This window comes from Eleginops maclovinus, chromosome 11 (genome assembly GCF_036324505.1).
Source record: "Eleginops maclovinus isolate JMC-PN-2008 ecotype Puerto Natales chromosome 11, JC_Emac_rtc_rv5, whole genome shotgun sequence".
NCBI classification, from domain to species: Eukaryota; Metazoa; Chordata; class Actinopteri; order Perciformes; family Eleginopidae; genus Eleginops; species Eleginops maclovinus.
This window is the reverse complement of record NC_086359.1, coordinates 13,858,185-13,878,585: the sequence shown is the minus strand read 5'-3', so window position 1 is coordinate 13,878,585 and position 20,401 is coordinate 13,858,185. Positions and strand designations below refer to the sequence as shown.

Below are 20,401 nucleotides of genomic sequence, written 5' to 3'. Positions count from 1 at the left end.
ATCAGCATTTCAGCTCTTCATATCCTCACCAATAGAGAGGATTATACTGGAAATGACCAACTTGGAGGGGAGACGTGTGTTTCAAGAGAAATGGAAGCCACTGGATCAGACTGACTTGCATGCTTACATTGGAGTTCTGTTATTAGCTGGAGTGTACAGGTCAAAGGGAGAAGCAACTGCAAGTCTATGGAATGAAGAGAATGGAAGGCCAATCTTTCGTGCAACAATGTCTCTGGAGACATTCCACATGATATCTCGTGTGATCCGCTTTGACAACCGCGACACCAGAGCTGGTCGACGTGAAAGAGACAAACTAGCTGCGATCAGAGATGTGTGGGATAAATGGGTTGAAATTTTACCTTTGTTGTACAATCCTGGTCCCCATGTTACTGTAGATGAGCGCCTTGTTCCATTCAGGGGGCGCTGTCTTTTCCGACAGTACATGCCCAACAAGCCCGCCAAGTATGGCATCAAAATATGGGCAGCCTGTGATGCAAAATCCAGCTATGCATGGAATATGCAAGTATACACTGGAAAGCTACCTGGAGGAACATCTGAGAAGAATCAGGGGATGCGTGTGGTGCTGGAAATGAGTGAAGGGCTGCAAGGTCATAACATCACATGTGACAACTTCTTTACATCCTACCGCCTTGGAGATGAACTTCAGAAGAGAAAGCTGACCATGTTGGGAACAGTCAGAAGAAATAAGCCAGAACTTCCCACTGAAATTCTGAAGATGCAGGGCAGACCTCTGCATTCCTCAATATTTGCTTTCACCTCAGGTCACCCGACCAACCTGCAGCCTCACCCAACCCAACCTCACCCAACCAACATCCAGTGGACACAGGTGGAAAGAAAAGGAAAAGATGCCAGGTCTGTCCCTCCTGAGAGGACAGTAAAACAAGTACCTCTTGTGTGAAATGCAAGAATTACATCTGCAGAAAGCACACAGTAACATTCTGTCCATCATGTGGAGAACATTGAAAATGTTGAAGAAAAATGTGGAGAACATTGAAAAGTTGAAGTTCGCAGGGATGAAGTTAAAGTTGAAGTCAAAGTTAAAAAGAAATGTGTTCATGAAGAGGGAAAAACGTAGCCCTTGTGCTTTCTTTGGTCAAGGAAGGAGGAAGGGAGGAAGGATAGAAGGTAGGAAGGAAAGAAGGGAGAAAGGAAGGAAGAGAAGAAGGAAGGAAGGAGGAAAGAATGAAGGAAGGAAGGAAGGGAATAGAGGAGGATGAACAGAGAGAAGGAAAACAGGATGAGAAGAAGGAAGGAGAGAGCATGGCAGGAGGAAAGAAGGAGGGAAGAATTATCATTTTGACCCGGGAGGAGGACAAGAGGATTAGACTAAATAGTTCTTAAATATAGTGTTGGAATTAAAAATGTATTGTATGTCACTTTTCTAAATGTTTATGTAATCTAAAATAAAGTTGTTATTGGTTTAACCTGTTTTCTTGACTGTTTTGAGTGCATTTACACAGTATGGGTCAAAATGACCCGCAACATAATCAATGTAATTTTTTTTCAACATAATACAAGGGTTAAAGCCTGGGTCTGCACAAGCCTTTGCCTCTGTATAGATGAAGTCTACCAGTACAAAGAAAGGTGGGAAGCTGACAGAATGTTCACGTTTGTATCTTGTTCCAAAGTATAGCCACTTCTCTTGTAAGTTGTATGGGAGTTTCTCAATAATGGGCTTAATTCCTCTAGAGGTGTCCAAATATGCCAAGCCTGTGAGGAAGCCATCTTCCTCGGCGGCCTGTAGTTCTGACAACAGGTCAGCTAGATCCCGGAGACTCTGTGGGTCTTTTGTTGTGACCTTTGGAAAGTTTTCCAGTTTGTTGAACAGAGCCTGTTCGACGACCTCTGGTGAGCCAAATAGTTCATCGAGACGCTCCCACGCCATGCGCAGTCCAATGTTCGGATTCTTGATGTTGACTGCTTTTATTCTTCTTAGCTGTTCTGCTGACTCTGTTCCCAAATACTTGGTTAGGAGGTCGAGTTCTTCTGCAGCAGACAGGTCTAGACCGGCGATAGTATTTCCGAATGATGTTTTCCAGGCCCAATAGTTAATTGGCTGGTCATCGTACGGGTTGAGACCTGACGTCACCAGACGGTTGCGGGCAAGATATCTAACAAGGTCTCCACTAGCTGATGAGTAGTCATGGCTGGTTCTGTAAGGCGTCCCATGAACAGGCAGGTGTAGGAAATGGGCAATGCTGATTGAAGGTCTGATGGTCCGGTGGAGGTATTCCACTGTCAATATCAAGAGAAAGAAGCTAGCGTGAAGCTGTCTGGAAGCTGTAGTGTTAGCCACTTATCTCTTGATGTGGTGTAGCTCCGTAGGAAGCGATCCTCGTAGCCCCCTTTAGCTGTGTTGCCGTCTTTTCACTGTCATGGGCTACGTTCCCAATCAGCATAAACACTCCCAATAATCTCCAGGACGCATGTGATTGATTCCATGAAGTTTTACTGAGAATCTTGTGAAACTGAAAATACAGCAAAAATATCCGCATTATTATAAACATTATAATCTGTCATCCGGCAGTAGTAAAATATAGCGCTAATTCAGTTTAGCTACACAATCAAAATGCTAACAGTCTTTAATGCTCACACAAACTCAGCACTGCTCGATAGGTTAGTGTAAACATATACTCACAGACGTTGCTTTAGCGAAGAGGGAGAAAGAATAGCTGTGTAACGGAAGAACTGAAGACGGCACGGCTCACACAACCGTAGCTAATCACTGCATTGAGAAACCGGCTTCTTAGCCTATCTCCCAGCATGCACTACGTCTGAGTTGCTATGGTAACCAAAGTAAACAAATGACACTGAACAGTTTCTAACAAAAAACGACAGGGGCTCAACACAGGTTCATCAGTCAGGAAGACATGAACAGTTACACACATGTACACCTACCCAAGGATCATTGACTGCATTCAGATAAATGAGGTAGGAAAAAAACAAAATGGCTGAAGGAAGTCCTGTAGGGAGTCTGATGTAAAAAGTAATTTAGCTAAGTCATCATCCACAGCCTGCAGTGTTATATTAAATGCATCATTCAGTGTAGAGCGTACTTTTTATATTAATAATTTAAGTGTAGTAGATACAGTAAGTGTCATCCCTGGAGTAGTCACTAAAAACACATGTGATTGATGCAATCTGAGGTCTGGTTTGACCAGTTTGTTTTGCCACTCGGTTTCATATTACGGGCACCATGCCAGTGTGTGGCACACAGCTCTTTTTGTGTGTGGGTGTAGGCTGCAAGTTGGTCTGTGTGAGTGTGTGTTTGTGTGTAAGACAGAGCCAACAGGGTTTGACTGTTTCTAGGAAATCAAGTGACTACATTTAACTGTCTCCTCCCTCTGCTGGCTCTCTCTCTCTCTCTCACACACACACACACACACACACACACACACACACACACACACACACACACACACACACACACACACACACACACACACACCAAGCAAGCAATGTAACCATTATGCAACCTGAAATATGGCTTTAGTCTTTACAGAAAGTCACATGACTTATTTTCTCTCTCCCTCTATTCTGACTCCCTTACCCACACCTGGCAAACAAGCAACTTCTTTTTAAAGATTTTTTCTTAAATGTTTCCATGAATTATGTCTTTGTTATGTGTTTGTTTGTTGTTTGTTATTAGCAAAAGTGCTTAAATTATCAAAAGTAATTAAGGAGCTCAAAAAAGAGCCCACCTGTGAATGTTACAACACAACATTTCATACTATTGGATTATTATTACTTAGCATTTAGATCGTCAAGTGTTTCACTATTAGTTGTCTGGAACAATGTATTATAGCTAATGTGATAATGTTTTTTGTGTAAACAAGCTTAATCTGAAAAGTAAACGATTAGCCGTAGCTGTCAAATGTTGCTGAATGTGGACTTAAGATTGTACCCTTAACTCTTGAGGCAGAAGTTTACAGTTGCATAACATAGAAGTACTTAAGTAATGTAAAAATACCTTACATTTTTTACTCAGAACAACATGCATTACATAAAGCAGATGTTATTCATGTGGGTCTTTCCAACAAAAGTTAGCTTCTTGATAAGCACTTGCATGAATATGAGGCCGGACGAGGGTTTGTTATCTTACTATATTTATGATTTCATCCAGTCGAATCCTTTCTTTTCCTTTTACAGATGAAAACATAATGACATATCAGTTATTAAATCAGATATTAAGCTTGTGACTAACTCATTACATACTTTTCAGTTATTTTTTTATCTTGTTTAACTGTACACTGAATGAGGAAGCTAATGAATGGATAATTACATTTGGATAATGTGTTCGTACTCATGTTTCCATTTTGGAGTTGTTGCAGAGATTGTATTACTTTTAGAGCTGAATAAGAGTTACCATAATCCAGACGGTATGAATTCAAGGCATGAACAACTTTCACTGGTAGACTTATATACTTTGAATTTAGAGATGCTGTTGGAGCAATACATTGATTTAAATGCAGTTTAATTTAGTTTTACTTCCTTATCATTTTTGCCGCCACATATGATACTCTCAAAGCTCGGATTTGAAAAAAAAAGTGTGTAGCTTGCTATCGGTTGGCATGAAGCCAAGGCGCACATTTTTTATTGTATGTTTTATGACTGTGATTATAGGGAAATAACTTTTCAAAGAGTGACAAAGTTCAAATTAACCTTTTATTGACCCCGGAGTAGACCAATGTATCCAAGGAAGTGTCAACATCGATCCCATAAACATTTAACGTTCTTACCCCTTATTTTATCTCAACTGTAGGTTTTGAGTCTGCAAGTTAACCAGTTCTAAACCGGCGCCTGCACGTCGTCTAGCGATGCATCCTGCGGTGTTGTTGTTCAGTGGGATAAATGACAGCACCTGGCTGTGCAACTGAGCCATAAAATAATTTAGAAATTATGTTGATTATCTTAATGACACAGGATTCTTGTCAATCTCTTTCCTTTAGAGCACCTGTGATAACACACTTTATTTTGTGAACAAACAGGCATATATAATGCAAATTATATTTAACTAACTGCCTGTGCTACAGATTGTTTTGCTTTACTGTGGTTACTAAACAAGATGCATATCAGTTTTTCTTTAATACCTTCTGACTGTTAGTCTAGATGTCAAAAATGTCCCTTTTCTTTCCTACTATTCTTATAATTGACCAAACAGAATAATTTTACTGTCACGTTGTGTCTAATTATATCCCATAAATTGACAACAGACTTTTGTATATGGTGCAACGAGAGACAGCTCTAGTGTTTCCCGTAAATCAGCCGACCAATTTCCACTTATCTCTCCGTCCCTCCCTCCCCAACTCTCTCTGTCTTTCTTACATCTACCCACACCCACCCACACACACACACCCACCCACACACACACAAACACACACACACACACACTCTTTCTCCCTCCCTATCTCTGTCACACACACCCTAAATACACACACACGCACACACACACACACTTACTCAATCCTATTCAAAAATCACTCTCAACCAAAGTGTTTCTTCTTTTTCTCAGCTTAGCTTTCAAGTCCCCACTTGCTAACAGATCCTGGAGAGTGATCCTCCACTCAGTATCTGCTTTATAGACGGATGATTCATTCATGAGACCACATCGATTAGTACCAGTGGTGTTATTTAGAGGAATTAGAAGAAGATATACTTTTTAATCCCCAACGGGGAAATTAATTTTTTCACTTGCATTGCACACATTGGTTGATATACTTAAGCACACAGAACAACATGAAGGATAAGAGAGGGAGAATGAAGGGGCAACCAGTTCACCGGCGGCCAGAGCTCAAGGACACCTCACCAGTGGCCCAGGAAATGAACTGGCAGCTGTCCAGGTACCAGTCCAAACTCCCTATTTGGTCCGAACGGGACGTGAACCGGCAACCCTTCGGTTCAAAGCATGGTCCCTACAGGCTAAACCACTGTCGCTCCCTTTAGAGACATGGTTTCACCTTAACACTCATTAATCTTGTAAAATATTTGATGATTAACATTGATATTTTCGAATGTTATTATGATCCAGTATGAAAAAAAATCTAAATTTATTTATATTTATTCATCCCAGGAAGAAATAAGCTCATTTCAATAGCAAAAAAAAACCATCTGTCTCTAAGAGGGTGTTTAGAGAGTGAGCATCTTCAGAAGCAACTGACAACAATTACTAATAGAAAAATAAGATAAAATATGAGGCTAAAAGTGGAAAATCTAGCATGCACTGATGGCCCATGCTGACTATATGGGAGGCTATTGTGGACATGTGTGAATTACTGTGATAAGAACAACAATACGCCAACTTCTACCTTGAGCTTCCTGTCATTGTTTTCAGCTTGAAAAAAACCTCTAACAGACCTCTTCCAAAACCTCTACCAGACCTCTCTCCTGTGCTGCAGCATGAGCAGGTTGTAGAGACGAAGTAGGCTTGTCAAAAGAGGCTATGGCGGGATTAAATTAAACATAGTTCCTATTTTAGCTTTTATAGATAAGCACTTTTGCTGAAGTAAATCTTTTTGAATCATTGTTGTACACTATAAAATCGTACCACCTAAAGTCGTAAAACCAGTATTTTAAAGTGGATATTTAACCACTCACCTTAAAATCCTAAATGTAGTATTTATATGTTGTGTTTCACTTGTCTTTTCTTCCAAACAAACACCTCAAAAACTTGTGATTCCCACTGTGAGTGTTCAGTTTTGGGATGAGTGTACTGCAGGGAGTGAACCCCTGTGACCTTATGAGTCACAATGAAACTAACTGTTTAAAAATATATTATTTGTGTTTTGATGATGCTGTGTGTGGTGGAAACTTCTGAAGCAATGGAGACGAAACAGAGAGACACTGGAGACCAGGAACTTGATCCCAAAACACAGTTGGATTTTTTCTGAGTTGCGGCCAGAGAATTGACAAGACTTAATATACTGTAGACAGGAGTTGCCACAGCGGTTGCCAGACCAATTCAGAAGATCTCGAAAATAGGAAGAGGTTTTAACTAGTTCCGAATGGGTAATCAACATTCTTCAAGTACCAGACTAAACAAGCTCCGACAATACATCTAACTAAAACTGTCATCTAGGTAACAAATAAGGTGTTTACCGGAGCATCCCTAAATAATAAAGTCAATTTTAGGTCATCATGAGGTCGTACCCAGTATGGAAACAACAAGGCTTCGGAAGCCCAGGCTGCCCCTTTTAATGAAGATAACAGCACCTGCAAGGCCGAAAAACTATGCCATGGCAATACAGACAGAGGAAGGAGAAAATGATGAAATAGGTTAAAGGTTGAACACCTAAGCCAAATATTCCCTAACACTGAGTGTAAAAATGATTCAAGTCCTTCAATCAGTTGAAACAGACACTGTGACCCAGCAGTCCCTCTCTTTATCAAATTAAGAGTTTCTGCCTGAAATGCAGATTGGCTGATTTTTGGTTATCATGTGGCAGGGTTTGGTAGATTCTTTACATGGTAAGACCTTTTTTTCACCTTTATTTCCTTAAAAATACAGTAATTCATTTGAAGTAAAATGTACATTGACATTTTGCAACCTGTATGTATCCAGGAAAAGTCTTAAAGCAACAGTGGCAGCAGGGAGAGATGCACATTTGCACACACAGACATTAAGCAGTATTTCCCTTAGGAAACTCCCACATATTCCTCTATACATTTACACCAAATGTTCCCAACAACCACTTTTTATTGATAGGATTTATACTAAATACATATCCAATTGTAACAGGAAGTAGAGAGAATAACACGTGTGTTTTATGTGTCACTGTTGGTATGTACTGTATTGTTCAGTGGCATGTTTTCCTCGTCTAACAACATCATTAAATCAAACCAAATAACTTCTCCAAACCTGAAACTCCACCCATTTAAACCATGCCTTTAGTCTTTTTTTAGAATAGTAACACACCCTTTATTATTTAGACATTCAAATGTTTGTATCGGTGCCTTTTATTAAACTAATTAAGCTGCGTTGTAAGAACTGTTCAGATCTACAAATTGGGTACAAACTGCAATACTGTATATCAAGTTTCTGTTTAAATCTTCTTTAAGTAAAAATACAGTACAGTTTATAAAGTAACACTACCTGAAATGGCCCCTGAGTGTGATATGTAATCTATAATCTATCACTATTACATTATGGGATTTGCTGTGTACTGCTCACACATTTGTACATAAGCAGCCTTTAAATGTGCTGTCTCGTTTAAATGGAGCTTATTTAGACTCACTTTGGGTAGTTTACAACAATCATTTTTTATACACCAGTCATGTGTTTTGTAAGTAAAATTGATATGCAAATGAATGTTTTCAATGTAGTAGAGTCACATTTACAAGACTTGCTTTTTGTTTGTTGTGAAGTAGACATATAAAAACAACTCAAATATGAGGTTTGCCTTCATTTGTTCAAGATAAACATTAAACACAATCATTTGAATCACAATGAAGAATGTGAATCAGGGGTCCAGAATTGTCAAACATTCACCATTTCACATCCTGAGCCACAGCAACCTTTTAGATTTGTAAGCAGTACATGGGATTTTTAAGCCTGACATGTTCATATCTAACTGACGATCTGTGGCTTTGAGATGCTAAAGTTATCAGTGTTTTTTTTTTTAGCAATGAATGGCTTAGTTCTCTGACTGGGTCAAACTAAGGGCAGGCCCCCAATTAACACTCATGTGATGAGGTACAGATGTATGATCTGTGTCTATCCAACACAATCACAGTTTTCAAAAGGTTTGAGCAACTCACATAACTATCAGAATACTTCACAGAATATGCACTATTGGTTCTACTATGAGCAGATTGCATAATAAGATTGGATATTTTGGTGGAAAATAAATGAAATTCCTAGTGTGTACAGGTTCTTCAAAATGTATGTGCTGTTGCAAATTAGTCCTCTGTAAGCCTCTTGAAAACAGTGTTAATATAAGAAAAGGTTAAGTTGCTATAGTTTTAAACATTTTGAAAATTAGACATACTTTGAAGATAATAAAGGAAAAAGGAAAGAAAAGAAGATACAAAATTAGTCAAATAACATTCAAAAAAAGATATATACTGTACATCCGTACAAATAATACCTTCTCACTTCTCTCACTTGAGAACAAAAACACACACATTGACTGGCGTGAACAATTTTGGTCAAATTAAGAATACGAGTAGAGCTGAAGCTGGGAATTGTACCGCTCAAACAAAGTCACAGAAATGGTTAATACCACATTATGTAGTTGTGGGTAAACATCATGAATTTCCTGTTTGAAGTACAGGGGGCATGCACAGTACTAACCACAGCATCAGATTTTGAGTGATAACTGTCATTGTCACAAGATTGAAAAGACCTAGGGAAATACCAAGCCTGTCTGATTTTACCCTGCTGGTTGCTTTGGCGTGCCGTGGTGTGTGTGTGTGTGTGTGTGTGTGTGTGTGTGTGTGTGTGTGTGTGTGTGTGTGTGTGTGTGTGTGTGTGTGTGTGTGTGTGTGTGTGTGTGTGTGTGTGTGTGTGTGTGTGTGTTTGTGACAGTTTCAGGGGAAGTAACCGTGCGTTTCTGTCATTTCATAACTAAAGTTTTAAAAAAGTGGCTTGTTATTTTTCAGTTTGAATTGAGTTAGTGTCTATTGTCAATAAAATGGAAAGCACCAGCGATATCTCTCTATACAACACACACACACACACACACACACACACACACACACACACACACACACACACACACACACACACACACACACACACACACACACACATACACACACACACATGCACACACACACACACACACACACACACACACACACACACACACACACACACACACACACACACACACACACACACACACACACACACACACACACACTCCCGCTCCCCTTCCTTGGACTCCTTCACATTCTTGTTGGTTTTATAATTTACTGGTTCGCTGTCATCTCATGTAAGCAGGTTGCAGGGAGTGACAGTTAAGAGTTGTGGGTTTGGTATCTCCGCCCAACACCGTTTCCTGAGATGAAACACTATCAAGGTGCTTTATAGTCTCTTGACTGATAGATAAATTGAAAGGATAAGGCTCTCTTTATTCTACATTTTTCTCATTACTTAATAAATCTTAACAATAACTGATCATCGTTAAAACATTATTTTTGGCCAAAGCCTGCTAAACCTCTGTGCTACAGTCTAGTGCTCTGTTGTTGTCCAACAGCTACTTAAAATGCATCGATGCCCTACTATGGGTAGGGGTGAAACGTCTCTTCATTACAAAGAAAACACCCACTTATTTTAAGCCAAACCCAAACTTTGCCCTGCTGCAGTTAATGCTTTCTACTGCAATACATGTGTGTTACTCCATGATTGAAAATAGCCATCATGAACCCTTTTTTTGATTAATGTATGCACAAAAAAAATCTATTGCCCATCTGTGTAAGAAATGTAAACGTTTGATATTTGGACTAGCAATACATTGTTGATTTCAACCACTAATTTCATCAACTCCACAATAAAAAAAAATTAATCTGCCATATGATTATACCTAATAATATTAAAACTACATGTCCACAGCCAGTATCATGAATACATGGACACATTTCAAGCAGCTGAAATATGCACAAACTTCAAAATGATAGCAGTGATGCCTGAAATGTCCACAGATACCAAACATTTTAGCCTTAGTGTTTTTGGTTGGGTCCCAATATTAGCCTTGGGTTTTAATATTTCACTACATTTAAAAATCCTAAAGCTTCAATGAAAAGTAGTAGTTTTAGTTATTCTTTATTTACATTTTTACTGAATGAGTAGGGGTTTGAAAATAATGCAAAAATGCACTTCAATACAAAATATTAACATACATAAAGAATATACAGTATATGAAAAAATGATAAATACATTAATTCAACAACCACAAATTTGATGAAAAATGCATCTCTTCAAATAATATTGCATCTCCACTCATACTTGCAAACAAACACCCAAACAAAACTTCACCCAAGTCTATTTTAACATGTTCAGGTAGACGGCTGACACTGTTGGAGTTGTATAAATACCTGTTTACTATTTACACTATTTGGTGGCAGTTAAGTAACTTCCCAGAAGGCATTTTCTACTTCCTTCTTCCTGACCTGGTCATGCATGAACAAACTGTGCTACTGCAGCATATTTGTACCTTTTGTTTATCTGCAGTAACAACAAAACTCACAGAAATCTTTCAGTAGACCAAATCAAAAGAAGATTGTTTATCTGGAAAAACTTGCAGATAAACAAACTTTCCCACTTGTTGATTCACTACCAGGTTGTTTATTAGGTCCACAGAGTTGTTGGAAAGCGGCATACAAAACATGTAAAACATGTTGACAATAATCAAAACAGACTTACTACAAACATATGTAGCATAGTATACACACACATGTAAAGCTAGTCCGCTCACCTTTATTTATCTTATTTTTATACTTTTTCACCAAAAATAAACAAAAACAATATAGTGTTTGTTTAATAGAATCTTCCTGAAGAACTTAGGCATTTGTGTGGTTGAAATCACAATGAATACAACTTGAACAAAAGAAGTCAAAAGAAACCCATTAATTTATTCTATACTGTACAAAAACCTGGATGAATACACATCTTTATATATCTTCATATTTATAAATGTATCAAAAATATTTTTCAATAAAATGTTAGGAGTTTAAGTAAACTGGCAAATAAAACTTCTGTTACTTCTGCTTTGAATGTTTGATTTCATGTTTGCATTAAGTGATCGTTTATATTTACAGCTTGTTTACCATTGGTTTTAAACTGTGCAGTACTTTCATAATGTAGTCTCAGACTTGTAAACATCCATCATCTTCTTTTTCTTGATTATTTTTGGATAAAAACAGGTCTAAATTATTATTTTTTTGCTTCTTGCGACTTTCCCTAAAGTTTTTTTTGTCTTTTCATTATTGTCTTGTTTCAGATTTACTGACGCAATCACATGCATTTCGGATGTGTGAGTGTTTTGTATATTTACTGAAATGGGAATTCTTCTTTTGTTGAGCTGCTTTAAGTTGCTACCAAACGTATGTCAAGTACAATGAAAAGATATAAGATGTGTTTCACAAATTGGAATATTTGCAATAAGGCAGAAATGTAACTATGACCACTTTGTATTTCTTTCTGACAGGAAACCTCTCGACTAAAGCCGAAGTAGGAAGAAGAAAATGTGATGACCTATGAACAAACTGTGAAGGAACTATGCCTGAAACTGAAATGGATACAGTTTGTGGAAATTGTGTAAATATATTTCCCACAACAAATGATGTACGTATGGTAACACAGTATGTTCGGTCAGTATATGAAGTGTTTCACATCCTCTATTTCAAGTTTTTCCAGTCTTCAGTCAACCAACCTTAGCGCACAAGCAAACTGACCATATATGTACAATATAAACTACAAAAAGAGTAAATGCAGAAATAATTTTCACATATTGATGTTAATTTGACCTAATATTTTGATTGGACTTGATAGGTCAATCAACCCTCCCTCTATAGAATTAGTTTATTGTTTATCCACAAATAAATATGTATTTTTCAATTAATTGTTTTTATGAGGATGGTTTATGTTAGAGTTATGGTTTGATCAAAAAGGCTCTATCATTTAATAAAGTGTACTGTGTGCTGCAATTATACATATTTGAAATTAAACTATACATTACTGAAGTGATGCTGCTTTTTTTCCATGTCTGGGAGTCTTGAATGACATTTTTTATCTTTCAGTAAAAAGCCCACCTCCCGTTACCTCCGCTAACATTTTCTAATTGTGTGTGTTAGTGTGTAAAACTAGTTGGACTGCTAACTGTCCTTGTAAACGCAGAACCGGCTGCAGGTTACTTATAAAGTTGTTTAACCACAACAGTCTGGACAGGATTCAGTCTACGAAATATTGAAGCACACTTCAAAAGTCTAGAGATTACATTATCATTATTTACAACATGCCTGAAAACGCTTTAAGGGCGCTTTAAGATGTCAAAAAACAACAGGGATGAAAAAAATAAAGGAAGAAAGAAAAATGTAAAGCAAAATAATAATTAAAAGCATTTACAGATTCAGGATGAATTGAGTGGGCTTGGTCTCAAGACCTAAGTCATTTGACAATTCTGGCTACAACCTTGTCTACAACTTTGGTTACAACCTGTGCCAGTTTCTGCTTTTAATCTGAAAATGTAAAAGATGATAAGTAGTTTTCCTTCAAAAACAACCCTTGATCCATACTTTAAAGATGTTTCTTTATTTGGAGAGCCCTATCAGCTAGCACTCGTTGTTATCACCACATTTTTATTATTAAAGTGTTTTATTTATGCAGCCTACGGTAATAAACAACACCTAGACAAACCTGATGTGGTGAATGAAAAGAATGTCATCTCTGCTGCCAGCCCAGTGGTTTGTTATGAAACCAAATGGGCAGTTGTTGAAAACATGGGGACAAAACCGGGCTTGACTCCTTACACCCTTCTCTATGTTAGTGCTATTTGTGTCATGTTTGATGCTGACTAAGCATCAAACATGACACAAAGTGTTGCACAACTACATTATTTCTTCAAAATCTGTAGAATTACAGGGGAACCCCATGGGAAAGCAAAACAACTGATGCAACTCATTCCTATTCCTATTCGTTCCTAGTGAAAATACCACATTCGAGACACACAAAAACCCTTGTTCTGTGTTTTTCTTAATGTTCCGGTTGTCCTTGGGTCATTCAACACTTTTTCTTTTTTAACTCAGAAATTAGATTGAAATTTGTGTAAATTAGCTCTACTGACCATACATTTCCAAAAGAAGAGTAACACTTGTGATAATAAGTTGGAATAAAGTTGCCTTAAAAAAAAGAATATAGATTTGTGTGATTATTTATACTCTATGTTTTATAAATAGTCCAGCTGGGAGGACAAAGGTTGATAGGAAGACAACACATGGGTTAATTGTTGAAATTATTAAACATACTGGTTCATTTTAAGTTAGCAAACAAGTTGAATCCAGTTCAAATAGAATATTGAAAAGAGATGTCTGAGCTTTTTAAGACTTTTTGAGGATGTCATTATAAAAACAGCCAAATACAGCTTAATGCACTGATTAAGACAAAGAGAATTCCAATAAGACACCTAAACTGCCACGGAAGGACATTTTTTTTGGCTTTCCCATCCGATCATTTACCTCACTGTCTGCACACCAACATACACATAGTAAACAGTCATGTTTAGTCACATTTCGATTTTTTATTTTTCTGAAAAAACACACACACAAACAAAAATAACTATTTACAGAAACTGTACAACTTTCCTTCTTGAAGTTTAGATAGAATATATTAAAGTAGAGCTTTCTCCAGAAGTTTGTTTGAATCTATTCTAATTCCTTTAACTAAAATGTACAGGTGCATATAACGGAAAATGGATGTTATGTAATTATTAGAAATTGACACTTTATACTGTCAAAAATGTATCCCACTGCGTTATAGAGGTAAGCATTGACTACCCCGCATGTATTTATAGCTGATTATGATCCTGATCATGTCCACAAATCACTTTCGTGCTATTACAACTCCTGACCAAAATCTGAGTGCCAAAATGCCTTGAACCAGCCAAAAGCATTATAAATGAACACCTACAACTTCTTCCAACCAAATAGAGCACTAGCATAAGTTTACAAAAAGGTTGATGGAGGTGGAGAAAGCTCTCTGAGTTGGGATTGAGGGGTCCTGATGGTGTTGATGGGTGATTCACTGAGAAGAGGGGAGACGGTGGATGGGATAAGCTTTTTTTAAGTCCAAAGTGTCAAAGCACTATCCTGTCCCATCCTGGAGATCTCACTGCATTTACAGGAAATGGTCCCAGAGGTTGTTTATGCGATTTGTGAAGTTTGAGCCCAATGTGGTGTAGCTTGGCATTTCTTCTAGCTCGTCGGCTGTAAAGCAACCAAAGGAAATCATAGGTCAGGATTGTGAAGAACAATATCATCATATAAAATCCCTATCATTTTATGGTGAATGCACCTGACCTGGAATCTTTAAAAACATCAGGCAGAAAGGCTACCAAGTTACATTGTATGAAATTAGACCCTTAAATTAGACCTAAAGTCAGATAATCTTGGCCTGTGCTGCATCAATTTCGACCCTTCTTTTGTTAATCTGTCTCTTTTCTGTGACATACGTATCACTGGAGAACGTATCTAACCCATCAACTAGTAAAATTTACCTGACGAGGATTCACTCCACTGGCTTCCTGGACTGGTGCATGCTTCATTGCTCAGGACCCCATTGCTGTCTGAAATGAGTGTCGGCCAGATTGATTCTTTCTCCAGTTGCTGGCAAATCTATAAAAAGAGCAAAGCTGGAATGAGTATGGCTATAATATTTAGAGCAATTGGATTTTCCCAAGCCAAACATTCTCATCTTATTGTTATGGGAATTATTACACAAGCCAAACAGGCATACTAAGACCAACATGGGTATTCCTGTCAATGAAAAAGGCATGCTTTCAAGAGTGGGTGCTTTGCTTACCTTGATAATGTCTTCAGCTGAGTCGTAATCTGGAAGACCACAGCAAGGAGAGAGGGAGAAAAAAGGGAAGTATGAGTACAGCACTGTGATAGCATTCCACTACATTTCATTACTACATAAACCATTTATTAGCGTTATGTGTGGTTGTCTTACCGGAGCTGTGCTCAGGTGAAACTTCAAATCTGTGGCAGAAGGCGTTTGAAAAGCTAGAGTCGATTTCCAATGACACAGCCCAATCAGGAACTTCAGATGGAGTCAGGAATGGTAAATCTGCAAAGTTGGCAAAAAAAAGAAGCTTTAAATACATGTTATTGTCCAGATTTTAGTGACAAATTCAAAATTGGCTTTCACTAAGTAGTGGAACCTAATGCTAAGAAGAATAAATGTTTTCTCTATGTACTGGTGTAACAGCTTTGAATGAATGCCAGTGAAAATCATATTGTTTAAAGTTTATTCCAAAACTATCCATGTTTCTTCCTCACCTGTCTGCTCAGTTTGCACTGTGCTGTCCACTTTGTTCTCCTGGGTTGACAAAGTATAACTCTGCATTGACTCCTCCATGGGACACTGAGACTGAGTTTCACTGCTGTCAGAGTCTTCCTCCATCTTGAACGTGTTCTGCAGAGGCCGAAATAAAAATTACATTTTGTGAGATTTATAATTTCCCATGAGATAATAACAATCATCGTTCATATATTCAACTAAAATAACATTATTTTTTGAATATGTATTTAATGCTAAAATATATTTTGCTATGCAACAAGTATTACAAATCACAATGAACACAAGAGATCAGCAGTATTTACCTTCATTCTGGACGTGGTTTGCTTTGCCTTGCTTCGTTTATCTGTGCAGATGAAACAAAGAAATTTTGATTAATTACAGCTCAATGTGTGAAAAGAAAAAAAGAAAATCAGCATGTGGCAGTCGCTTCACTCCACTGGAAATGATATATATATAAGATGCTTGCTCGCTTCCTGTCAGTTGTCTCACCTCTAGATTTGGGGCTAACAGGCAGCATCCTGAAGACACGCACAGCTTGGTGGCCTTTGTTGATGCTCTTGTCTTTCACCTCCTCGATGTCAGGAAGTGAGTTCATGGCACAGCGGAAGTTGGCTTTCCATGTCTTGGGGTCACAGACCTGACCTTCAACATATTTTCCTGCAGAATGCATTTTGTTTAGTCTCATAATTGTTCAACAAAAAAAAAGAAGAGTTTAGTTTATTCTGTGCAGTCAGGGTGTGTATTCACACTTGCTCACCTGTGTGGATGGCCCATTTTTTGAACAGGCATGCGTCCTTATTCATCTCCCAGCCGTGTCGGGCTGCATGTTTCCAGGGAATTGAGAACATTTTCATATCCTAAAAAAAAAAATGACATGTTGGAACAAAGATTCATTATAGAAAAAACCTAACATTTCAAATATTGCAAGTGGCTGTCAAACTGGGAATCTAACTTGTAGGTTACTGTTAACAGTTTTCTATTGCATAGCACACCGAAAAACTTTTTTTTTTTTCTATTTCAACGAAGAATATGCAAAGAATATAACGTTTTTTGTTTTTGAGCACACCACCAAAACACAACCCAGCTGGTGCGTCAAACAAACTACTGTAATTGTAGCATGCAAATAGTGTGTGGTGAGCTTCGGAACAGCATGAAAAAACTGCAGCCTTACATTACTTTCCTGCTGCACTCAGAATGTCTGTTTCTACACTCGTGTCAATATGCTGTTACACGCTTTCAATACATGCCATTGAAAAGAACCAATCCCAATCATTTCAGAAGGAAATTCACTTCAACTCACCTTGTCCACCCAATTGAGACCCGAGACGGTACTTGACTCGATCTGTTCCTCCAGCCATTGCCTCATCCTCATCCTTGCTACGGGCATGTTCGCCTAAAATATGCAGCAACAGAGGAAAGGAGTCTTTAGATAACCAAGGAATGCAGTGTGTGATATACAGCAGCAGTGAGAGGAAATCGACTTCAGCATCTGCCTGAACTTTTAGATTTACTGCTGCCTGCTGGCCGAGCAGGAGGCTGCAAGTGGTTCATGGCCAGGGCAGGCAGGCGGAGGGGGCGTGCAGGAGTTAGTCTACTTATGAAGGTCACAACAGACCCAAATAAAATATTTCCTGATTATTAGGGCTTTTAAAGTGCAATACATTCTTAAAATGCACTTGGACTCATCCTGCAGTGTAAAAGTTTGAAGAACAGAGTCGTGCAAGTCAGTCTTATCCAAACAGGAGACGCGCGTCCACAGATCCTCGTGCGCGGGCAGAAACATACCTTCTCGTGCAATGCCAAATATAATATTATAGCAGACAAAAAGGTTCAAAGACTACCAGTTTAAAAAAATACTGTAAATAAAGAACAGTCCTTTTGGACACGTGGTGCGCAAGAATCATGCAAATATTACTATACGAATAAATAAAAGCGTTACTTAATTCGGTAAGACGTTTTGGAGGCTACTAACAACTAACGTTGTATTCCAGTACATGTATTCAAGTTGTACAATATTTATTCTCAAAAGCAGATCCCGGCAATAACAACGTTTCAATCTGAGGAATGCCATGCTTGCAGAAATTATACATTAATATCAAATCACTTACAGATTTGCTTGTTCTATGATGATCCGTAAGATGAAAAATGCAGAAAAAATAGTTCGAATGGTTTAGGTTTTTCAACCAAAGCAAAAGGAAGCTTCCCTTCTTTGTGTTGTCCACTTGGATATGTCTTGATCAGAAGCGGGTTCTGGCTCCTCACAAGGCAGTATGACTTTTATAGGGTGAGATTATAATATGGGTTTTCCCCGGCTCGACTATGAGACGTGCCTACTGTAAAAAATGTCGATCACGAAAATTTAAACAACAAAAAAGTTCTGCTAAAAAGGATGTTTTTCAAAGAGCAGTTTAAAATGCTTTAGGAAAATATTCCTTAACATTTTTGTATCAATGAAACTTCATGCATGTTGTGTTTATTTGTCAAATAGAGTGTGCATTTTTGATAGAGTAAGAAAAAGCGTATTAGTGCAGGCAACTCCAAACTACTTATTCAATTCTGAACAGCAAAATAAACATATATAAAAGGAAATGACTCACTGTAAACCACTAATCTTATCTCTGCATATTGGCACAAACTTTCCCACTTTTATTGCAAAAATATTATGATTTGATCACACAAAAAGTATCACTATTAAAATCCAGAGGTAAGACTTCTACTTTTTACAGCGTACAGGCGCATGCGCAGATGTCAGGAGTTTTCAGCCATAGAGCGGTTTCCGAGAAATCACGCTGTTGAAGGCAAAGAGGAAGTTTATAACAACATGGGGATGATTATGGTGTCTTGCAGCACGTAGATCGACCCTATAACATCAATGAGACACCTCTGTGTTTTATGATAATAATTTAGCATGGGGCAGACTTTGCAATTGGCCTGCTTATTGCATAGGTTTAATATGTGCACTTCATTTGATATTTACATATATCAAATAAAGTTAATGTTAATGTGTCATATACAGTAGTAATAGCCATAACATGAGTGAAAATAATAATAATAATAATAATAATAATAATAATAATAATAATAATAATAATAATAATAATAATGATAATAATAATAATAATAATAATAATAATAATAATAATAATAATAATAATAATAATACAGTATTAGTCTTGTGAAATAAAAATGTAAAATCAATCTGCAGTTTGACAGATTTTGCAAAGTGCAGGCAATCCTAATCAAATAAAACTATGCATCATAAACGTATTAAACAACCTGCAAACAACACACAAGCATTCATCCACTTGATATCAAATACCATATCATGTGATAAACAAACCTGGGACCAGCCCTTTAGTGTAAACAGCCAGCAGGCTGAGAAATTGAGCATTTATAAGAAATGATGTATTATTTTCTGTCGCCAGCATGAGCAGTGCAGTACAGGCCTGAATGTGGGCCACGCAGCATGATGGTGAAAAGCTGTGATGACGCAGCGTGGAGAGGAGCGGTAGCGAGCTACACGGAAGCAGCAGCTGTGTGTGCTGTGTCGGACAGGTGGCCTGGCATTTTACTCATGTATAGGCTTGATATACATGACAATATTTTACCTAGAGCTCATGAAATGTTTATATTTAAATCCATGTGTGCACAAATATGCAATAGAGTGAAAGAAAATAACAGTACGTGTTCTATATTCAAATATTTAATAAATTCATGGTATACAATTGGAATTTTGGTTATGGTTTTCTCACTTTTAGCACCTGATGAATATAATTGGACGCTTGTTATGTAACACTGACAGAGCACACGTCTCGCTTTTCCATGGGAATCTGGGAAACCCCACATCGGTGTTGTGGCAGCTCCCGGTGCTGTCCATCTAGGGGCTTCCCTCGTGTGTGTTCGCGCGCCACAGTACCCGCAGATGCGCGTTTTTTTTTTTCGTTTTTTTTCTTTCAGGCACGAGCATGCGCGCGTCTGGAAAGGGAAAGGCAGGGAGTTTTTCTGCGGAGTTTACACCGGCAGGCGATCAGTGGGTTTTCCCAGTGAAGACAGAAAGCTGGATTTGTAGGGGGAAATCATCCCAATTGTTGTCGTCAAATCCCTGTAGATGAATGATAGCAGCGTAAAGGGAAACATGTGCATTTTGTGAAATGATTCTATACAGTGGCAAAACTTCTGTAGACATATCTGTGGTAACATGTAATTGTTTTTGAAACACGTCCTACGGTTTTATTAATTTATTTAAAATGTATTTAACAATATCCAGCAACCTACATAATAATAATAATTCTTTCAGCATCAAGATTTAAATCTGTAAACAAACTTGAATCAGAAATCAGCCTGCCATAAATATCATAACTT

At 37.9% G+C, this 20,401-nt stretch overlaps 2 protein-coding genes across 4 annotated transcripts in view; one reads left to right on the top strand and one right to left on the bottom strand.

The window, feature by feature from the left end:
- The window catches only part of slc22a4 (solute carrier family 22 member 4), a 28,463-nt gene extending 15,761 nt beyond the window's left edge, over positions 1 to 12,702 (top strand). For 2 of the 3 annotated variants that reach the window (XM_063896059.1, XM_063896061.1), the window contains exon 11: positions 12,168 to 12,702. The gene's annotated coding sequence lies outside the window, so the exon portion shown is untranslated. Of the gene's footprint in view, positions 1 to 11,960; positions 11,994 to 12,167 lie in introns of all 3 variants that reach the window. The other variant, XM_063896060.1, reaches the window with a different exon arrangement.
- Positions 12,703 to 14,235: 1,533 nt separating this feature from the next.
- Positions 14,236 to 18,332, bottom strand: irf1b (interferon regulatory factor 1b). Its single transcript, XM_063896062.1, has 10 exons — positions 18,148 to 18,332; positions 17,340 to 17,432; positions 16,797 to 16,896; positions 16,529 to 16,696; positions 16,342 to 16,382; positions 16,018 to 16,153; positions 15,689 to 15,805; positions 15,536 to 15,564; positions 15,231 to 15,348; positions 14,236 to 14,940 (listed from the first exon to the last, which is right to left on the bottom strand). Exons 2-10 carry the CDS (start codon positions 17,424 to 17,426, stop codon positions 14,852 to 14,854), a joined length of 885 nt encoding a protein of 294 aa, XP_063752132.1. The 5' UTR covers positions 17,427 to 17,432; positions 18,148 to 18,332; the 3' UTR covers positions 14,236 to 14,851.
- Positions 18,333 to 20,401: the final 2,069 nt, after the last annotated feature.

Bases quoted from the DNA above. Each gene is read 5' to 3' on its own strand.
- irf1b (XM_063896062.1), bottom strand. From the start codon at position 17,426: ATGCCCGTAGCAAGGATGAGGATGAGGCAATGGCTGGAGGAACAGATC. The intron at 16,154-16,341 runs GTAAATACTGCT...CGGCCTCTGCAG, and splicing joins AAACCACGTCCAGAATGAAG to AACACGTTCAAGATGGAGGA. The intron at 15,565-15,688 runs GTAAGACAACCA...GTGGTCTTCCAG, and splicing joins TTCACCTGAGCACAGCTCCG to ATTACGACTCAGCTGAAGAC.